The sequence below is a fragment of the Hypomesus transpacificus genome, chromosome 25 (assembly GCF_021917145.1).
Source record: "Hypomesus transpacificus isolate Combined female chromosome 25, fHypTra1, whole genome shotgun sequence".
Classification (NCBI taxonomy): Eukaryota; Metazoa; Chordata; class Actinopteri; order Osmeriformes; family Osmeridae; genus Hypomesus; species Hypomesus transpacificus.
Window position 1 is genome coordinate 2,241,085 of NC_061084.1, and position 19,726 is coordinate 2,260,810.

A 19,726-nucleotide genomic window follows, 5' to 3' on the forward strand; every position below is an offset into this window, starting at 1 on the left:
TTTGGTTGGTTCAGCAGCCTGTGATGACCAGTGATAGGGACCAAAACCTGCTCAGATCAGTCAACAGTGACCACACCAGGCCTTTTTCACTGTGCTGTACACAGGAACACACATGCACACATCTTCAAACTGTCTTACAAACGCTTTTAGAAAACTCCTGGTAGCCTCATAACAAACAGACGTTTCCATGCATTGATGTACTCTCTTTCACGTTTCTGTATCACAGAAACGCAGACATCGAAACCTGATTTGCATAGTGGACGTGGCAGAATAGGACAAAGGTTTTGAGACTGCAAACAACTGACAGTTTAATAGAGCTGGTGCCTCACACATTAGTAGCTGATACATACAACAACGAGGGAGAGTTTGACCGTGTGTGTGTTTTAACTTGTGTGTGTGCGTATGGATCCATTGCGTTTCTTTTGTCCCAGTGTTTATTTTCTCTCATTGCCTTTGAATTCATGACTATGACCATTCTCTTCTCAACAACGAGATGGGCTTGAAGTCAGACCTCAATTGGAACACCGCTGAAGACACACCTTAACTGTCATGGACCGGAATTGAGAATAGGCGATGACCACCGCATGTGTGAATGGGGTGGGCTCTGGGTGTGAGAATGCGGGGAACCGTCCTAATACCAAATTTCTAATTCCTTGTGTGCGTCCAATTACCTCTTTGTGTTGCGAGTGCACAGGCCAGGTAAACAGCACGTGAGGGTTTAGATAGGAGACAGGGCAGACGGGCAGCCCCACTAAGTGACGTCAGACTGAGATGAGGGGGAAAATGTCAGAGGGAGAAAAGGGACCCAGCATAGAGATGAGAGATTATGGCTCCTTGTTTCATATCCGAGTTATGGATATGAGTCATACACTGAACAATGAAGTAGCGCAACGGCAACTTTTTAATTAATGCATTACGTAATACGTTCTGCTCTTAGCTCTGGTGAAGAGTTGGGGATTAGAACCTTAAAAGCAGTATTTTATCCAGAGTAGCACCTTTTAGGTTTAGAGTTGGAGGTTGGTTTATAATATTTTTATATTTGTTGATAGTTTAGCACATACCGTATTTTAAGCATTCAGATCATCCTCAGATTCACTCTCCAAATAGAGTGTTGAATCTTTTTCATGGGTGCCCATTTACCTTCACCGCTGCAGAATTTATTTGTTTTATATTCCTATTTTATGTTGCAGGGTGCTGACAGAGTGGTCATGGCCTCACTGCAGAATCATCTGATATGAAGCTGGAACTAAAACCCAGACATCAGTACATATTTTGAAAGAGAAAAAAAAGAGGTTCCACGTGTTTGTCTTGTAAATTACTAACAGTGCTCAAAATGAAGTTGTGTCTGTTTGGAAGACCGAACACATGCTAGTATATTATAGACAAACCCTAGTCAATTGAGCCCGATTCTAGTACACCTAGCCTATGCGGACAAATAATTAAAGCAAACTAAGCTTCTCTGCTGTCAGTTGCTAGAAGTACATTTGAAACCGATCAGACCTCAATGCTGTCAACTGATGGAACCATACATGGATAACCAGACAAGGAGCAGTCTGCTCTTAAAGAGCGAATCCTGTAAGAAAAAAAAGTGTTAGGGATATTCTAAAATACTATATATCTGTATGCTCACATTCAAACAAGTGGCATAAGTGATGTTGCAGTGAGGTTTGCTCATCACTGCCTTGTGCCACTGCCTTGTATACTGTGGCTGTGCAACATCAAAATATCTTCCGTAGCTACTAGGTGTTTGCTTCCTCTGTCAAAAGAGCAACAGCTAAGGTTCAGCTGTGGGTCTAGCTCCCAGTGGAGAAAAGATTTACCAAAGATAGAGCACTCCCAACTGATACAACAGCAGTTGTTTTGTATCTTTACTAAGATGGCAATCTTTGGTATAAAATAGAAATATCAAGCCATTGGAATGATGATTTATTATGACAATGTAAAAACAGAGATATTTTCTGAGTCTCAATGTCACACATGAAACATTAAGTTGCCTTGCAAATCATTGAGACCAACATTCATTTCCAGAGTGGGGGGAGATTTGGCACAGTAATGACAAAACAACTAAATAAATTAGTGGTTTATGTTGGTGTTCCCCTTCAGTCATGGGACATATTTTGTGTTAACGGGCTACTTCTGCATTTACATGTTTTTAGTGTATTTTATACCTTTCTTGAAAAGGTCACTGTGGAATTTGCCAAAAAAGCTTTTGCTCCAATTATCACACTTCTGAAACACTAGTATCCTCATTATAGAAGTGCCACATTGTCAGTAATATCCTTTGAAATGCATGGCAATCAGTCAGTCATGGCTGCGAAACAGTTGTAGTTCTAGTTTTATGCTGGGGCCTCTGGCTCTTTTCTAATACGTGGACTTACTAGTTAAAGTAGAGAGCAATTTAGCACAGTGACACAGCCCGATAATGGCTAATTAGAGTAGGTGGGGGTCACATTTATTGGTCATATCCCAGTGCATCAGAGCTAAGGTTGATGTAGGAAATAATATTACAGAGAGTGCTGTAGTCTGCTAAAGGTCACAGTATTCCCTAATCAATCTATATATCTCCCTTGGTCTCCCTTGTTCTTCTCTCTCACTCCCTCTCACTCTTTCTGTCTCATGTACTTTCCCCTCTCTCTCCTGAACTTTCCCTCTTCACCATATTGCTGGGAAAGTTCACATTCAGAGGTCACAGAGCCATCCAGACTTTGGTACACACTGAAGATAAACGTCACAGTTATGAGGAGAATAACACTTTGAGGTGGGGCTTTGCATTGCTACATCATGTGTCTGCATGGGTCATGCTGAATAAGCATGCATGAGTTATTTACAACATATCAACAATCATATTTACATAGGTGTCGTGTCAAGCACAGTGTAATAAGCTGCACACAATGCAGAAGAACTAAATAGCTTTGCTCACAACTCATATGACATGTCACAAACTATTAATCTTTCCAATTTAACAACATAAAGAAAGTGAACGCACAATATTGGCACACATTGTTAGCTTGTAAGTCAACTCTATAAACTCAAACCATATCTGAGGACTACATGGATGCCAAACAATGTGAATGACAGCAGAGTGGTGATTGGAGACTCTGTGCATTCAACACATTACCCTTTAAAGTGTTTAGTAACAATTCATATTTAGCAGAGCAATCACATACAACACTTTGTTTCAAACCCAGGCAAAAAAGGTTTAGAGCAGAAAAGCGTTACCTGAAGCCGGGGAGTGGCGTTGTAGTAGGGATTCAGAGGTGATGATCCAGGACGTGAGGCAGAGGACAGGACAAGGGTGAGACGGACATTGGTGAGGTCACAAAGAACACAAGGAAATGACAGGAAGGAGGGAAGGACGCACAACCAAAACAGAGAAACATGGCCAGGGAAGGGAGAGGAAGTCAAAGAGGTGGATCGCCAGGGTCAAGGACAGATAAAGGGTAATGATGGAAGGATGAAGGGAGCAAGAAGGTGGGGAAAAAGCGGAGTAAGAATAGGTGGAGGAAGAGGAGGTTTGGGCAAAGAGAGGTTCTTTCAATTCCTCCAAAAAAACAAACAAAAAGGAATGAACCCATACCTTGGTTGTTTAACGTCAGGTGCGCCAGACCTTGAAGGAAAGAACAGAAAAAAAGAAAAGAAAGGAAAAAAGAAGGTCATAAAAGGCACGGGAAGAAAAAAAGCATTGTCACAACGTTGGACTGCAGTTTGTGACAGACATCCACGGGGCAGATTCGGATGTCAGAGTTCAACTCAAAGGAAAAAAAAAAAAAGAGAGAGAAAGTAGATAACAGAAAACAAGCAAACACTTCTTGAGTGAGGTGTGGGGGATAGAAAAAAAAAGCATTTTCATTTGGTGCAACCCCCGAAGGCTATTGCTCACACAAATGCTTTTTTTTTCTCTGAGGTACTTATGGAACACACACAGAACTGTTTGGCAGAGAAAAGCTTTAACTGAATTTGTCTCCCGTAAAGGGTAAAATCTCCAACTGTGACTGCACAATACAAGATTTTGTCAAAAAAGTGAAAAGATATAAATCGGGAAACAGATCCAAAGAACATCTTTCGTGTCATCAGATACAGCCTAGGGCCAACTATAAAATACCTGTACATATAAAATGTTTACAATGCCACAGACACTCGGCTGAACTCAATGTTGATGTGCACCAGTCTGTTTGCTCTAAATCAGCTTGAATGCATTACGGCAAGACAGAAATAAATGTCATGATTCTTACTATCATTCCACAACCATATCAACTGCTATCATAGGTCTGTTATTGTATATCTGAATTGAGTTCAGCACGACATAAAACCGTGGACAAACTCTATAACATCTAACTGCTGTTCACAGGTTACCCACCTACTGATTGAATAACTATACAGACCAGTGTATAAATCAGTCAAAGAAGACAACATCTGATATGCTCCCACAATGGAACTCTAGGTTTAACCATTCCTTATTAGATCACACCCTTCATTTTAAACAGCACCGTGTACTCTTTTCTACTAGCTTTATCTTAAGACAGGAACTGTAACCCCAAAACCAAAGTAATTCAGGCCTTAGGATAGCAAGTTCAAAATAGCCTGTAGAATAATCACATAAAACTTAGGAATCTACAATACACTGCACCATACAGCATTGGAATGCATCGGATTGTAAAATTGATAATATAATGTATTAACACAGATTAAAACAAACTGAGATTTGACCTGTTAATGTCAGCCTGGAAGTGGATAATATGCACACAATCTAGCTCTAAAGACAAACTCTATGCTAATAAAGTTGATCCAATCATTCAAGGTTTGGCAACCCTCTTTTTAATGAGATTCAGTTCAGTCACATAGAAGTATCAATGTTTGTTGACAGATCTTATTTTCAAACAAAGAAGATCTCGATCAACAGAAAACAAACAGCCAAGTAACAGCATCTAATCTTACACTCTCAGTGAGTACTGGTCAATGAACTGAAATGAGACAAGCCCACAAGGTGCTGTAATGTGATATATAAGATATACTGTATACTGTAGATTTATTTCCAGAGAACCAGAACCAATAGGCCAACATCATAGAAAGGATAAACAAGATATAATCTGCCTGAGGTCATCATAGTATGAAAAAAGAACAACATTTTAGAGGCCCTGGCAGTTGAAGAGGGCAGCCAAAAAACATTCTGGCATTTGAAGAGGGCTGCCAAAGAACATTGATTACCTGATTACTTAAGTGGATAAAGTAATGAATAAACAGTCGTCATCTCTTGAAACAGCAGCAATGTTGACTCAAATGGATACCATTTGCTGTGTTCAGCAGTTAATTGACTAATGGTACACTACCTGGTGAATGTACTGAACTGAGTCATTTTCATCATGTAGTATTTCATCATTATAGCGTCCTGTCATAGCAGACATATATTTTTTTTTTATTACCAGTGGGTCATACATTGACATTAACTTTATTTGAGTACTACCTGTTGCAAGTCCATCGGGTGTAACTATTTGTTATGCAATCCAAAGAGTTCTAGACAGAGATAGTCTTGCATGAGGCATATTACAGTACTTTGAGTTTACCAAGACTGCTGAGTTATTATTGGCGACTTTGGCAGCAACAATAGCTATGTGTCCTTCAACTCAGCTCTACACTGGTACAAGCCATTCTTTACCGTGCTCACTCTTAATAAGGACTGAGATTCCAGGGACAGAACATGTCCTGCAAGTTTTATTTATCTCCTCGCGGCACTTTTCTTCAGGTCCTTTGCAGGCAGTCCAATCATCCTTTTGCCACCTCCGTTCATTTTGTTCATTCTCCCTTAATCCATTAGGAAGATAAGAGCTTTGCAATGAAACAGGAGGCTGTGCTGGATGGCGCATACCAAATCATCTCTTCCCTCCTCTACTCCCCCCTGCCCACCCCACTGCCAGCGGAGGAGGAAGGGTTGGAGGAGTGTTAATATGGCACGGTGCTGCGAGGAGATAGGGACGGCAAGGACACGGCGGCAGCAGCTGGTGGCATCGTCAGCTGGCAGCCGTCTCAGCCCCTGACCAAAAATGACGAGATTGAGGGGTGGCATAGGAATCTGGTAATCAACACAGAGAAATGAAAACCCTAACATATCACAGAATACAAATGAGGAAATAGAGGTGTGTGTGTGTGTGTCTCTGAGTTTGATCAAGAGACAGGGAGAGAAAGAGAGAGATAAGGAGAGAAAACGATGGCCAACAGCTTCAGGGGGTATCCTTTTATCTTAATTTTGCCAGTTGACCACATGTGAAAGTCTATCTGTACCATAAGCCTCTGCAGAAAGAGAGATCACCATTGATGAGCACTCAACACACTTCTGAACCACAGAACTGTATCTACACTCTCACTCACACTCCTTCTGGCACAAATCAAATTACCGCTACCACAAACAGTATCACTTTCACTTTTCACGGGGGGATAATGAAAATACAACTTCATTCTATAAATCTCCCTCTATACCGACATCTGAATATCTGATTTGATCCTTAATTGAGTTGCAGATGGGAGTGCCCAGCCAAACTGGAGCCGAGATGGGATGAGCTCTGATTGGCTGGAGATGATTGACTGACAGATGGGGAAGGGTCATAATTCTGTCATTAGGAGGTGGACGTGCATCCGCAAAATGTGGCTCGCTCTCTCTCCCTCTCTCCACCTCCCCCTCGTTTGCTCCCACCAAATCAACCGCTCAATCAGCCAGCTGCAGCTTCCGTCTGCTCTACTCCTCCCTTCCTCCTCTCCTCATCATCTCCTCCATTCGGCCTCCAGTCTTCTATATGTGCACCCCCACTGCTGGGTAGGCACTTCAGAATTACTCCGATTATTCTACAGCCTTGGGTGAGAAAACGGCTCCAATAGTCCAGAGAAAAAAATCCAAGCATGGGATGGATGTCAACACGATTTGGACGTGAGCTACATCAGTGCACCATGACGGGGTTTTAGAGATAATTGCACCTTTATCGAGATAAGCGACAGAGTTCACTTGGAAAATGCACAATGTTGCTCAATTATCATTTCAGCAACAGGTTCAATCTTGAGCGACCTTGTCAAATGCCCATCACTCACCAAGTGTTTACCCAACCACCTATGGTGCTGAGCTGCTGCTAACACCCCATATACTAGGCCTTTCCATCATATATGCACATGTGAACAGATGTGCAAGGAGACAGGGGTTGGGGATACCAAGGACATTTGAAAGGGACAAAGAAGAATGAGAGTCATCATCATTATCCTCCCTCCCTTCTCCCCAGTCTGTCTCCAATTCCATCGTTCGCCAGTGGTAAAGGTAGACTGTGATACAGAGGTGTTTGTGTATATGCGTGTGTTCATGTGTGTGTGTGTTCATGTTTGGACCCCCGTCGAGCTGAAATGGCATGTTTAACCTCAATATCCTCTAAGGATACCAACACTACCATATGCTTGCACACACTGCTGCCACACCTTCAGGAGAAAAAACAACAACATGAGTTGGTCATTTGTAAAAAATAATAATATGTGTTTTATTAAGATGTTGTGTTTTTTTGTTTAGAAAATATACAACCTACATTAACATCAGGTAATAAAAGTTGCTTAGCAGTAAAACATATTATTCGTACAGTATTACCTAGCAACACCATAAATAATCTCCAAGTTGAAAGACTCCTCTATATGACAAGGGTTACTTTGACACATAAAAGCTGTTCATGTATCTCATTGTAGTGCATTATACTGTAACTGAGGAATGACTTTTGATATTGATGTATCATCTCATAACAGTGCAAGCGTGGCTTCTGCCCTCAGGGCTACTGAGAGCTGGAGCCATTTGTAAAAACATTTGTTTAAAAGATGTCTGGAGATAATTCTTAGTGAAGGTGAATATACATCTCAATAGGCCTATGTATAATGCATGAGGTCTTTCCACAGCTAAAGTAATATAGAAACTCGAGCAACATTTTAAATGCTTTAATAATTCACATTGGAGTTCTGTGGAAGAACCGAAGGAGATATGGGGAAAAGAAAGGGAGAGCTAGAAAGAGGGAGAAAGAGACGTATCTGCAGAGATTATTGGGACAACAAGGGAGGGAACTGGTTATGAGTTGATCTCCACACCTCTTTCTTTTTCAATAATTGAGTTGTCAGATATCAAGAAAGAAAACCTTAGTTTAAACTCCTCGCCCTGACATCAAATGGAAGGCCATCATTCTTGCTATCTGCTGTATCTGCATTCTTGCTATCTTGCATTGATACATCATCCATCCATCATACTTAAATACATTTACAAAATGTTCAGTTAATAACCACGTGGACTCCTCAGTCATCATCCCAGTGAGGTATACTTGACCCTATATCGTTAATTGTCAACAGGCTAAGCCGTCAATTCATCAAACAGATGGATCCACCCCTCCCTTAGGAATCTGTCCCAGCTTTCCATTTATAATATGAAGGGTGGTTGGCTTTGCTGGCATCAGAAGTTTTCACAGTCAGCTGTATTCCAGCGTGATATTCAGTCATATTTTTTAGAAATATGATTTCTGTTTGCCTGCAAAAATGTGTGTATTTGTGCATGTGTGTGTCTGTGAGTAGGTGTGTTAAAGGTACGGCGGATTCTGATTAAATGCCATTGGGAACTGTTGACCCTAGAAAGGCACTTAGGTTAAGAGGGGCTAACATAAAATCTTTATGGTGACTTTACACTTTAGCTCTCACTACAGTCCCCGTGAGCCAAGTCAAGTTCATGGAGTTGTTTGAAAACATGTCAAATGAAGTGGTTTACCATTTAAATGGAATATTTAAGATGAAGGTCAGACAAGTTAGAGCAAGATTAGAAATGAAATGTTTTGACGTGAATTCCAAACACTTATTCCTTTAGAGCCAATGGAACCAGATCAAATGAGGAATCTCCATATAGAGGCAGTGGAAAGTCACCCAAGATTTACAATGTCAATTTTAATCAGTCTGCCAATGGTCCTTCCCCATCTTCCCTAATTTGTTGTTTGTGTTTTGTGCGTGTGTATAAGCGTAAACAGGTGTGTGTGCGTGTGCACCCGTGTGTGTATTAGAGAGAGAGAGAGAACCACGGTCGTATGGCATCAGGTTAAATATTTATCATAACGCAATCATGTTCACCTAACTTTCTGAAATTAATCACATATAGTTCAGTGATTCATTTCATTCGCACATTTTATTCATTAAAACTCAGTTAATTTGTCTGAGATACATTCGCTGAATTAATTGGATACTCTTTCAGATTGGCAGGGAGTAGACAACTGAACCGCTCCTTTAATTAAACATAACCTACATATGGTATGACACAGAAATGTTCTAATATTAGAATTTAAGTTGGGAAGAAACAAAGAGTGGACTATGGTGACCTGCTTTTATGTCTTCCAATCAATGCATTAGATTCCAGAAAATGACTATTTTCCTTCAGCTGGTTATGGTTTTGATGTGCAGTACTATGTGTACCCTATGAGATTTCACACTCAATGTAAAACACTTTGACTCAAGGACTGTACAACTCAAGGGCTGTGTAACATGTAGTGACATTTCATAATAGCGAAACAATGCTTCCTCTCCTAGACCCCATGCTGATGCTAATCATTTATCTCCCCTTCTCCCCTTTTAATTCTGTCATCCCTCGTGCTTCACATGCATCTGACCAATAGCGTGACCCTCTACAAGGAACTGACGCATTTCCTTTCATGGTTGGTTGTTGGGGCAAGGCTGTGAATTGCCTCTTCACTATGCTTCCGTCATGAGCAGCTGAAAGGGCTGGGACACCAGTTTCCGAAACGTTCAGTTCTCTTTTAATTCCTTTTAGCTTGGTGAAGCAACATCTAATTGCCATCGGATGCCACACGTTCAAATAAAGCGGATATGAACATTACGCCCATCTCGAGAGGGTGCTTAGCAAGGCCAATGCCCACAAGCCCTAGTGCTTTTCTTGCTCGACAAGGAACCGTCCTCCAAAAGCGTCTCTATTGATCACACCACCCTCTCAAAGCTTTTCAGAGGATTAATACATGGTTCCAATCATCTGTGGCTTCTTTGTTTCTTTAATAATGTTCATGTGATTGTATTCCCTCACCTGTCACCTGTTGCTGCCTGTTTCAAAGCTTCAAAGTTTGTATCGAACCCTTTAGCCCCATGCTATACAAGCTCAGTTTCACAACCTGAACGAATCCTTTGAGATGTTAATTTGAAACTCCACCTTGCCCTGAGCATTTGTTGATGTTTAATGTTTCATGACGATAATTTTCTCTCTCCCCACGGTCTCACATTGTGATCTTTTATATTTACTGCACTTTCTTTGTATATTTTGCCTTACTAAGACTGAGGAATGCTAACGACTGTTTGTGTTTCCTATACAACAGCGTACGTTAAGGCTGTGTGACGCTGTTTGGTGCCAGGAGAACTCAGCAGGTATTCACAAAAACATACAATAATGAGAACTTAATGTCCTCCAACATAATGGCATGTTGCATGTTTGTCATTTAGTTTGATAAACTCAATTAACCAAGTGAATTCATGTGTCTTTGGCAAGTTGACTTCCTTGGAGAAAGTTAGGTAATTATGCAAGATTAATCACATATGAATCCATGCATTAACTACATGATGTGTAGTGGTTCTTGAACTATTTATGCAGAAAACATCAGTTAGTGAACTTCGCAAATACATTTTTTTACAAAGTATCATGTGTTTTAATTCAAAACCTGTAGAAGCAAAATATGTGTGCGGGTGTGTTTTATTGTATAGTGATATTTCGACAATGTGTCTTAAGTCTTACAAATAATCTTTGAGCCCCTGCGAGGTTACTATATACTGGTTTTGCCACTGCACTAAGTGGCGGTTACAAGCTAACATGGTTAAAAAAGTGAACATAATGTGCCATACATTTCAACAACCTAAGTATTGCTAAGTTGTTACAATGTGTTACTGTATGTTTAAATTGTACTAAGTTATTATAAAAATGAATCTTGGCTTGGGTGAATAATGGCTCTAATACAAACAAATCTAATATGAGAAACAGCGCCCCCAATTATCATCTGAACTTCCATGCTTTCCTCCAGCTACAGTTTGATTGAAAGTGGTTAAGCAAGAGGTAAGCAAGCACACATTGCATCTCAATTTCTTATTGGTACATTCTTTGTCCTCACAATCTTGCCAGACCATTCTAGTCTCGGACATTTGGAAGAAAAAGATATTCTTGGTGTTCTTGGTACAGAAAAACAATCATTGGTTCCTGCTTTTTGCAACCCGGAACTCTAGACTCTGGTTCCAGGTTTCCAGGAAAAAGTGCATTTAAACCTATAATATATATTTTGTATATCAATGTATGTATTTATTAAATATATGTATGTGTGTGTATACACATACATACATATAGTCTGGGTTAAATGCATATATGTATAGTATATATGTGTGTGTGTATATATATACATATATATACAAACATTAATATATATAAATACATACATAGTTACATACAATATACATATTATAGGTTTAAATACACTGGGAATTCAAAAGGAATGTATCAGGGAAACTTGTTATACTGTTTAAGGTCTGTAGTGCAGTCATACTTTTTCTGTGGTTTGGCTACAAGCCTCGTAGCTTCCTTTTATCTAAGAAAACTAACCCCTAATTAGACAAACTGAATAAATACCAGGCTCAGACCGAACACTGAATCCTCCCGCATCTTTAAACAAAGACTACAAAGTGAAGAAACGAGCGAGAGAGAGAGTTGATCACAAGAAAATTAAATGGTACTGAACCTTGTAAACAAATATTTCAACAATGTTAAAACACGATGTACAAGGCGTTGGAGGCCAGTCTGCTGTGAAATAGCGATGTTCTGTTATTCGGAACTGTATTTCACGTATGATGGGATGCAAGAATAGAACCCCCCACAGACAACATCTATAGTGACGCACAGCTCAGGATTAAAATGGAATCCTTGGATGTAGGGACAAATAATGGAGGAGACAAAGCTGTTTGTGTTGTAAGTGTAACCATAGCTATACGTTTGTGTGTGTGTGCATGTGTGTGCATAGGTCTACCGAAATTGTAAAAGCCCCAGTCAAGTATACATTTGTCGTCCACTTCCTCCATCCTACCTTCGTAAAACCTGCTAAAGCCTTTTATTACCTTCATTAATAATTGTCACTGTCAATGTGGAGCATATCACCTTGAACTGTCAGCAATATTCCACAGAAAGATGAGCCCCAGTACAGTGCTACAAATTATGGAGAGAAGAGCGAGAACAGTCTGCCCCAAATCATTTTTTTTTCTTTTTGACACAATCGAAATCTAAACGCTCAGCTTTCTAAAAGTCACTTGACGGTTTGAGGCCCTCTGTAGACGTGTGCGCTGAAATGCTGTGGCTCGCCCCGTGTTGGCATGGCAACAGGCTCCTGTGTCTCTTCTACCATGACGACAGCCATATTGGCGTGGCTGTGAACCACCGTCTTTCTTGGAAATACCTCACCTCTCTCTTTTCGTCCGTAGCTGTCGCTATTGGCATGCCTACTGTCTCTTCTAGTTTTCCCCCCTTCATTTTTTCTCTTTCCTGCATAGCTCTCTTAGCTCTGCCGCCTCCCCTCCCCTCTATGTCTGTCAATGACTCTTTTCCGCGCCTTCCATTTTTCCCATCTTTCACTCTTTCTATGACACTATCCTATTTTGTAACTCACTGTTACATGTTCAAATCCGTTCTCTATACTTTATCCTCCTATTTATATCCTTCTCTCCCAAGAGCTCTTTTAGCCTCTTCCCCTCTATCTCTCTCTCTCTGTCTCATGGCAAGTAATTACATTTTCCATTGTGCATTTTTATTACATTATCCTCTTAATATATAGGGTTCTAGCCTGAAAAGTCAAGCTGGATTTGCATTTGAAAAAAAAGGTTATATAAAAATGAAATAAGAAAATCCAGTAATTATGTTAGGGAGACTGTTTTATTCAGAAATTATGTTCAGACTTTACCATTGCTACAGGGCCTAGTTCATTGCTGGTCGAGAGAGAAAGTAAAGTACAGACTCCTTGCTGGTATAGGTCAATAAAATAAACTCTTACCCTTTCATAAATCTCCTTTCTGTAAAATTGCCTTTAGGCCTAAATCCTTTTTATATTGCCACGAATCCCACACCCCATTAAGCCCACACTGCAGACTGGTTATTGTTTCACTGTGAGCATTCTCCAACTAACGAGACGGATGAAGCACAGGTGAGTGGAACAGATACAAGCAGCTATTATCTAGCCATTTATATTAGCAACTTCGGAAAAGCTTCTCTACGGATTTAAATCTATGTTTCTGTCTATGAATTTCACACCTGGGTTGAACATGACTTAGCATGATGCAGAATATGGCAAACACATGAGCTTTGTATGCTATTGAGATTATATTGTATGCACTTAGGAAGTATTGAAATGTAAACAGAGAAACATATTTGTTGCGTCTCTGTCTGTTGAGTTTGCCTTTGTCACGGATCCAAAGGCAGCAGATTGAGGCAGCCATCGTTCCCAAGAAGAGGCAGCCGCAGGGGTGAGATAGTCACACACCTGACGCAAGTGTGTGTGTGTGTGTGTGTGTCTGTGTTTGTATACCTGTGTGTTCTGATTCTATCTATGTTCTATAAAGCAGCTCTCTCTCCTTGATACACACATCTATTTACACACAGACACTGACACACAAACACACCACCGGCTCTACCGTCATCAATTTTTTGGCTACGCCTCCAACAGCACTAGAACATCAGGGGACCTGAATATCAGGTAGGGCTGTTATCTGCTTCAGAGAAGCCATCTGTCACAGCGTCATCTATCTGGCATGCTGTACCAATCCCACACTGACAGTCCTTCAGATGAAACCTGACAATCTGCTCTAAACTATTTTTAAAGGCCTCCTTTACCAAGAAGAGAGGTTTAAGACTGACAGGTGTTTGGCACTATGAGACATTCGTGCTGGTTGTGTCTCCTATTAGCTCAGTCCTGTAGATGAAGCCCGGTGCGGTTGCCCCCCACCCCTACCCTCTAAAGAGTGGGTCTAGTGCAGCGCCTCACCATCCTTACCCCCTCTAACTCCCATGTCCAACTGACTTGGCCGTTGGCTGCAGAACAGAGAAGGGCCGGTGGTGCCCGTGTCATCGGATCTTGGCAACACGCAACACCCCCATCCCGGCCCTGTCAGTGAGTTGTGGCAGTTTGGGGGGGGGGGGGGCGCATGCCTGTTAGCAACTTGCGAATGAGGGCAGATCAAAAACAAACGTACAGGGAAGGCCTCTTTGGGAGCTGCCAAGGATTGATCTGGATTCAGGAAGTTGTAATTGATGTACAGTACATTCAGAAGCAGAACAATACTGATCTGTTTCTGTAGCACATTTGCAGTTGAAGTTGAAGCAGAGATGAGTTAGTGTGTGCCTGATTCACATGATTACCACCCAGTAGGGACTGAAGGGAACGTGCTACCATCATTATTCAGTTGTGTGTCAAGGCTAAAAGTGAGCTGAAATTACTAAGAATAGCACATGGACCCCTCCACTATGAGCAATCTGCATAATAGCTGAGCAAGCTAAAGACAAAATGCACACACTATTCTCTCTCTCTCTCCTTCTCTCCCCCTCTCGTTTTCTCTCCCAAGCCTTTTATTGTCAAGATAGGATAGTCTGACCACAAGGTCATTGAACTGCTAAATCCAATTATATGCAATTATCCAGTGCTCCTTATACCAAAGAAAGAGCTTTATCTGAACAGGGGGAAGTGAAAATTGAAAATGGATGCTGTGTTTTCTCTATGGGATACAATCCTTTGGCGAGGGTTTCCATCCCGAGGGGTTCTGAGGGCTGGTAGTTGGGGGGGTGGTGGTGGTGGGGGGGGGACAGGCTCTCTACCTAGGTCCCAAGGTGGTGGGACACACTGGGCCTCATTTATCAAGGCCTTTGCGCCTGTTTCCAGGCGTTAATTGTTAGCAAAAACGGACTTAACCGATGCGGGCTATTTACAAACAGGGCGCACTTGGGTAAAATCGCAGATTGCCTGCCACATGAGCGAGAACAGGCAAGTTACGCTTTCAATATGCGTTCATGGGAGGGTCATGGAGAAAGTGGGAGGGTCAGGGGGAAAGTGGGAGTTCCACCCAAAAAGGTGGGAGGATACTCGTAGAGTGCGCTTAATTATATATTCCGCGGTATTTACAAAGATAAGAGCTTGCCTCTATTCTGCGGGGGAATTTCTACGCCTCTTAAAAGCAGGTCTAAACCAGGAGCGCGTTTTCCTGTGTGTACAAATGTACCTTATTCAATGGCAGCAGTGATCCGAGCATGGCGAAGACATAGGCCAATTTTTTGTCCTAGGGTGTGGATGTTCGTATGCTTCATGTTTTGGTTACCCGCAATAGTTTTGGGGCTATCTCGTTGTTTATGATCATTGACCTATATACTTTTGTAAAGCTCTCTCTTGGAAGTCGCTTTGGATAAAAGCATCTGCTAAATGAATACATGTCAGTGTAAATCTTTTGCCCTGTAATATGTTCAGGTTTCCTGTAACTTCATGCACTAATATGTCAATTAAGTTTGGGCTTTATTTTTCCCGTAGGAAGATCCATGACAGATACTTGCGGGCCAGGGGCATCGTTAGGCCCTTTTTACTGGGGCACGTGCCCCAGTAAAAATGTGCTGTGTCCCAGTAAAATCTAAAGTTTGAGTTTTAACAATTTACTTTATTAGTCAGTGCATTAATGGATTGGAATCCCAATCAACGCTTGTAAAAGTGTTTAACCGAAAACAAAAACCCATGCATGCAGAATTCCATGTCAGTGCTCTTCTGAGCTTGCCACATAGCCATTGCCGCACGCACACAGAAGTCCAGTGTCGGACTCCGCACACAAGTCAGAATTGAGGAAAGAAAACATTACAAAACTAAAGATAGTTTCAAAAGGATAGGCCTACCAATCATATTATTTTGACTAAAACATAAAAACAATATTACATGAAGCAAAAGAAAACAGTATTTGCGCTCAAAGGAATTTGGAAAAAAATCCCCAACGAAGCTGATATCAAACTTGCGTCCCTGAACTGTTGTGGCCTATAGTTGGTTAAGCAATGGGAGTTTCGCCTAGTAGTGCATTGTGTGCAGCAAACTTGAAAGAAAAAAAGGGATATGAATAGGGGCCTGTGCCCCAGTATAGTTTTATTTGTCTAACAACGCCTCTGATGCGGGCCCATTTTTTGTTCTTTTATAGGCGCGCAAATTAGCTAATGGGCGGAGTATGTGCTGATTGCCTGATAAGTGTCAGGTTTGATAAATACTACGCAAAATGAGGACGCAGAGCGGGCGCTAAAACTGAACTCACAAAAAGAGACGCAGTGTAAACTGCGCCATTGTTAGGAAATGAGGCCCACTGCCTCTTCCACACACACACACACACATAAAAGGAATGTTTTCTAAACGGTTTATTATTACAATTTAGGTTTTCACACCTGAGAGGTCCATGGCAAGCATTTAGATGCTACACTGTGTCTGTCAACGCTGTCAAAACCAACGACAGTAGACATTAATGTCGCACTAATCTTTCAGGTCTGTGAGTCACTAGATACTCCAGGGTTTGAAATTTACTGTTAGGCATTTAGCAGATGCTCTTATCCAGAAATGTTTGGAAAAACTTAAATTGCAGGCTATCTCAGACACAGTCAGCTAAGCACTTACTCGTTGAAATCCATTTTGATTTAAGCCTTGGTAATTATAACTAATTATTCGTCCTGATAGAGCTACGTTCTATCGAGAGAAAGATTGATACAAGGCAAAGTGAATTGGATCTGGGGAGAAGTCCGAGAGCAAAATCGATATTTGCATTCTGTATCTTCCATCAGTGTCAGTTAAGCAGCATCTAATTAGGCTCTCATTTAGAAATAGGAAAATCTATTATCAAGATGTGTTTTCTTACAAAGGCCCATTGAACGACGTCCACCTTCAACCGCTCCCACAGAAACGCCTATCAAACGAGTCAAAACGGTTTGATCAAAGGATCATATTTGTTTGGACGCTTGGGTCTCCAAAAGTGCCTACCCCAGAATGTCCTCTTTACTCTCAATCTGAGTCTTAAGTGTTTCGTGCTTCTTTACATTCCGTGAGAGAGCCTTGGGGATGCGGAGGAGGAAGAATGATCAACGTCAGCTCCACTTCATTTCTATGATCAATGGCACCTCTTCAGGCAAGGCACCCAGGTCTAGGGACTTGTGTTTTTGAACAGCTGCCATCTGCTGCAGTCCCTGAGGACTATAAAGGCAAGCTGGGCTGGGCTATGGTCCTGTTTGTGTGTATGTGCTTGCGTGCATTTCTGTGTGCGTGTGTGTGTGTGGGCATACATATGGATGAGCTACAAGGACTGGTAGCTAGAGGGGGTTGCTGGTGTGAAAATGTAAAAATGCATTCTTTCAGTACAAACAAAAATATGGAGGGAAGAGGTGCATGACAGCAACCCCAGACACCCCTCATCATCGTCATCATCATCATGCAATCTTTAACATTTGGACGTGTATCTCCAAATCTTCCATGCTTCCAAACTCCCTGACAGACTCCATTCCCCTGATCCTATGGTCATAGTCATTGCGCATATTTGTACCATGTCAAATGTTTGTCTCTTTATATAGTATATGTCTCCGTTCATACGACTATAGAACAATCGGAAGTGACAGCTTTGTGTGTGTGTGTTTGCGTAAGGACGGTAGCATTATAATGCGTCCAGATAGAGTGTGCGCATATTGGGTATTAAAATGTGTGTGCCTGTGGGAGATTGTGCTCGCAATAAAGAGCTAAGACTATAATGCCTCAATATGCATGTGTATGCATTGAATATATGCAAAGACAGATGTCTGTACGGAATAGGAAAGTTGTTTATGTGCGTTGATACATATGTGTTTGTGTGTTGAGTTCTTGAGCGTGTGTATTGCCGCCAATCCCCTTGTGTTTGTGTGTGTGTGTGTTTGTGCGTGTGTGTGGTCTCCTCTCTTATCTCTCTCTGCCAGGCCCTCTCTGCTCACACACACTCCAAAGAGCCTCTAGCTGTCACTCATGGCATCACACAGGCCTGACAAATGTCACGGAACCGAGAGGTGAGAGAGGGAGAGTGGTTAAGGTTCGGCCCCCTCATTCGATAAAGCCGGTGCCCGGAGAGTGGGGGGACGCACCAGGGGCCGTTATCTGGCGGCTCGCTTTACTTGCACGCTCAACCCCACTGCAGCCCCCTTCTGAGGCCCCCAGGGGAAAGGCTGGAGTGATCCACTCCACCCACAACAGAGCTAACATTTACTTAAAAGTGATTGGAGAGAGTTTAGTGGAGGCTTGATTTTGTAACATCCGGTGATGTCATTGGTGGAGCTAGCCACTAAAACACAAGCACACTGACACACATGCATGCACACACCCACACAAAAATCATATGGCTCTCATATTGGCATGCCAACACAGAGTGTATAATCGCACTCGCATACAGGCACACGCACACGCACACGCACGCACACCACATCCACATTCATTAGATTCAAACTGATCTTTTCTTTTGAGTGTCAACAGAGATGCATCCACATATTCTAGATTTTATTCTGCAATATTATGGTGTACCCCTTTCTTTCCAATAATATATTCGCACACACGCACAATCATGTGATTTTGTGTCACTGGTGCTTGTCTATTAACATTCAAATATGCACATACCCATCAACACACACAAACACAGTACTGCATATGCACATCTATGTAAATCGTTTGTGGATGTCAGTTTCCAAACCAAATGGCGTTTGTGTACTTACTATGTTTCTGAGGTTGACAGTGTGTGAATACGTCACAGACCGTGATGAGTTGAAAGAATCATAAATAATAATGACCACGATCCATTCTGACTGACAAAATTATGATGTATTCATACAATACAAAAAGGCAAGAAAACCCAAGCATATGCTCACACACAGAAACACAGATTAAAAACTCAGGTGTATAACTCTCTATACCTGTCATACCCTACTGTAGATGTACACATACCTGTACACATTCACCACACACTGATGCACAGTGCACACATACACATACACATCACTCCTGAATACCCGTTGGTGGATAAAGATCAAGAGTGAGGCCGATGTGTTTTTTCCTTGTCAGAAGTCTCATTTCACACCTCCACTCACAGTGCGTGGCTAGATTAGAATGTTTTCTGTCTGCTGTTGATGTGGCTTGACAGACATTTTCATTATAATTTCTCAGTATCCGGTATGAGTGTGTGTGTGTGTGCTGTGGGAGATTGTGTTTGTGGGAGAGTGTGTATGTCTCATATCTTTCATCTGGTCACATTGGCATATCCCAAACCACAATCCATATGTTATGCAAAACTGTCAAGCAACAGCACACTGCATTGTTATATTAGAGATTCAGCCATTTTGTATAAGAGTTTTAGGTTTTCTGATTCTGATTCCGATTTTTTTGCAGCCATTTTGGTTTACCGGGCAGTCGAATAAAGAAGAAAGCCTTGGAGGGACATTGCAATTATTTTAGTGTTTCTGTTTTTTTGTAAGGCACCATCCAGACTATTTGTCTCCTTTTCTGTCACTTCTTTGTATCTTACTTTGTATCTTACTTACTACACAAGCTAAGACACACACAAACACGCTAAAATAGTAATGCTATTCTCCACTAGAGTAGGTAGGGAGGTAGAGAGGCAGGGAGGTAGGGAGGCAAAGAGACAGGGAGGTAGA

At 41.6% G+C, this 19,726-nt stretch overlaps 1 protein-coding gene across 1 annotated transcript in view; it reads right to left on the minus strand.

Moving 5' to 3' along the window:
• LOC124486914 (neurexin-2-like) overlaps positions 1-19,726 on the minus strand; it is a 210,543-nt gene that overhangs the window by 122,326 nt on the left and 68,491 nt on the right. Inside the window, exon 3 of the mRNA XM_047048794.1 lies at positions 3,578-3,607. Within this exon, the coding sequence (XP_046904750.1) occupies positions 3,578-3,607 (30 nt within the window). The remainder of the gene's footprint in view (positions 1-3,577; positions 3,608-19,726) is intronic.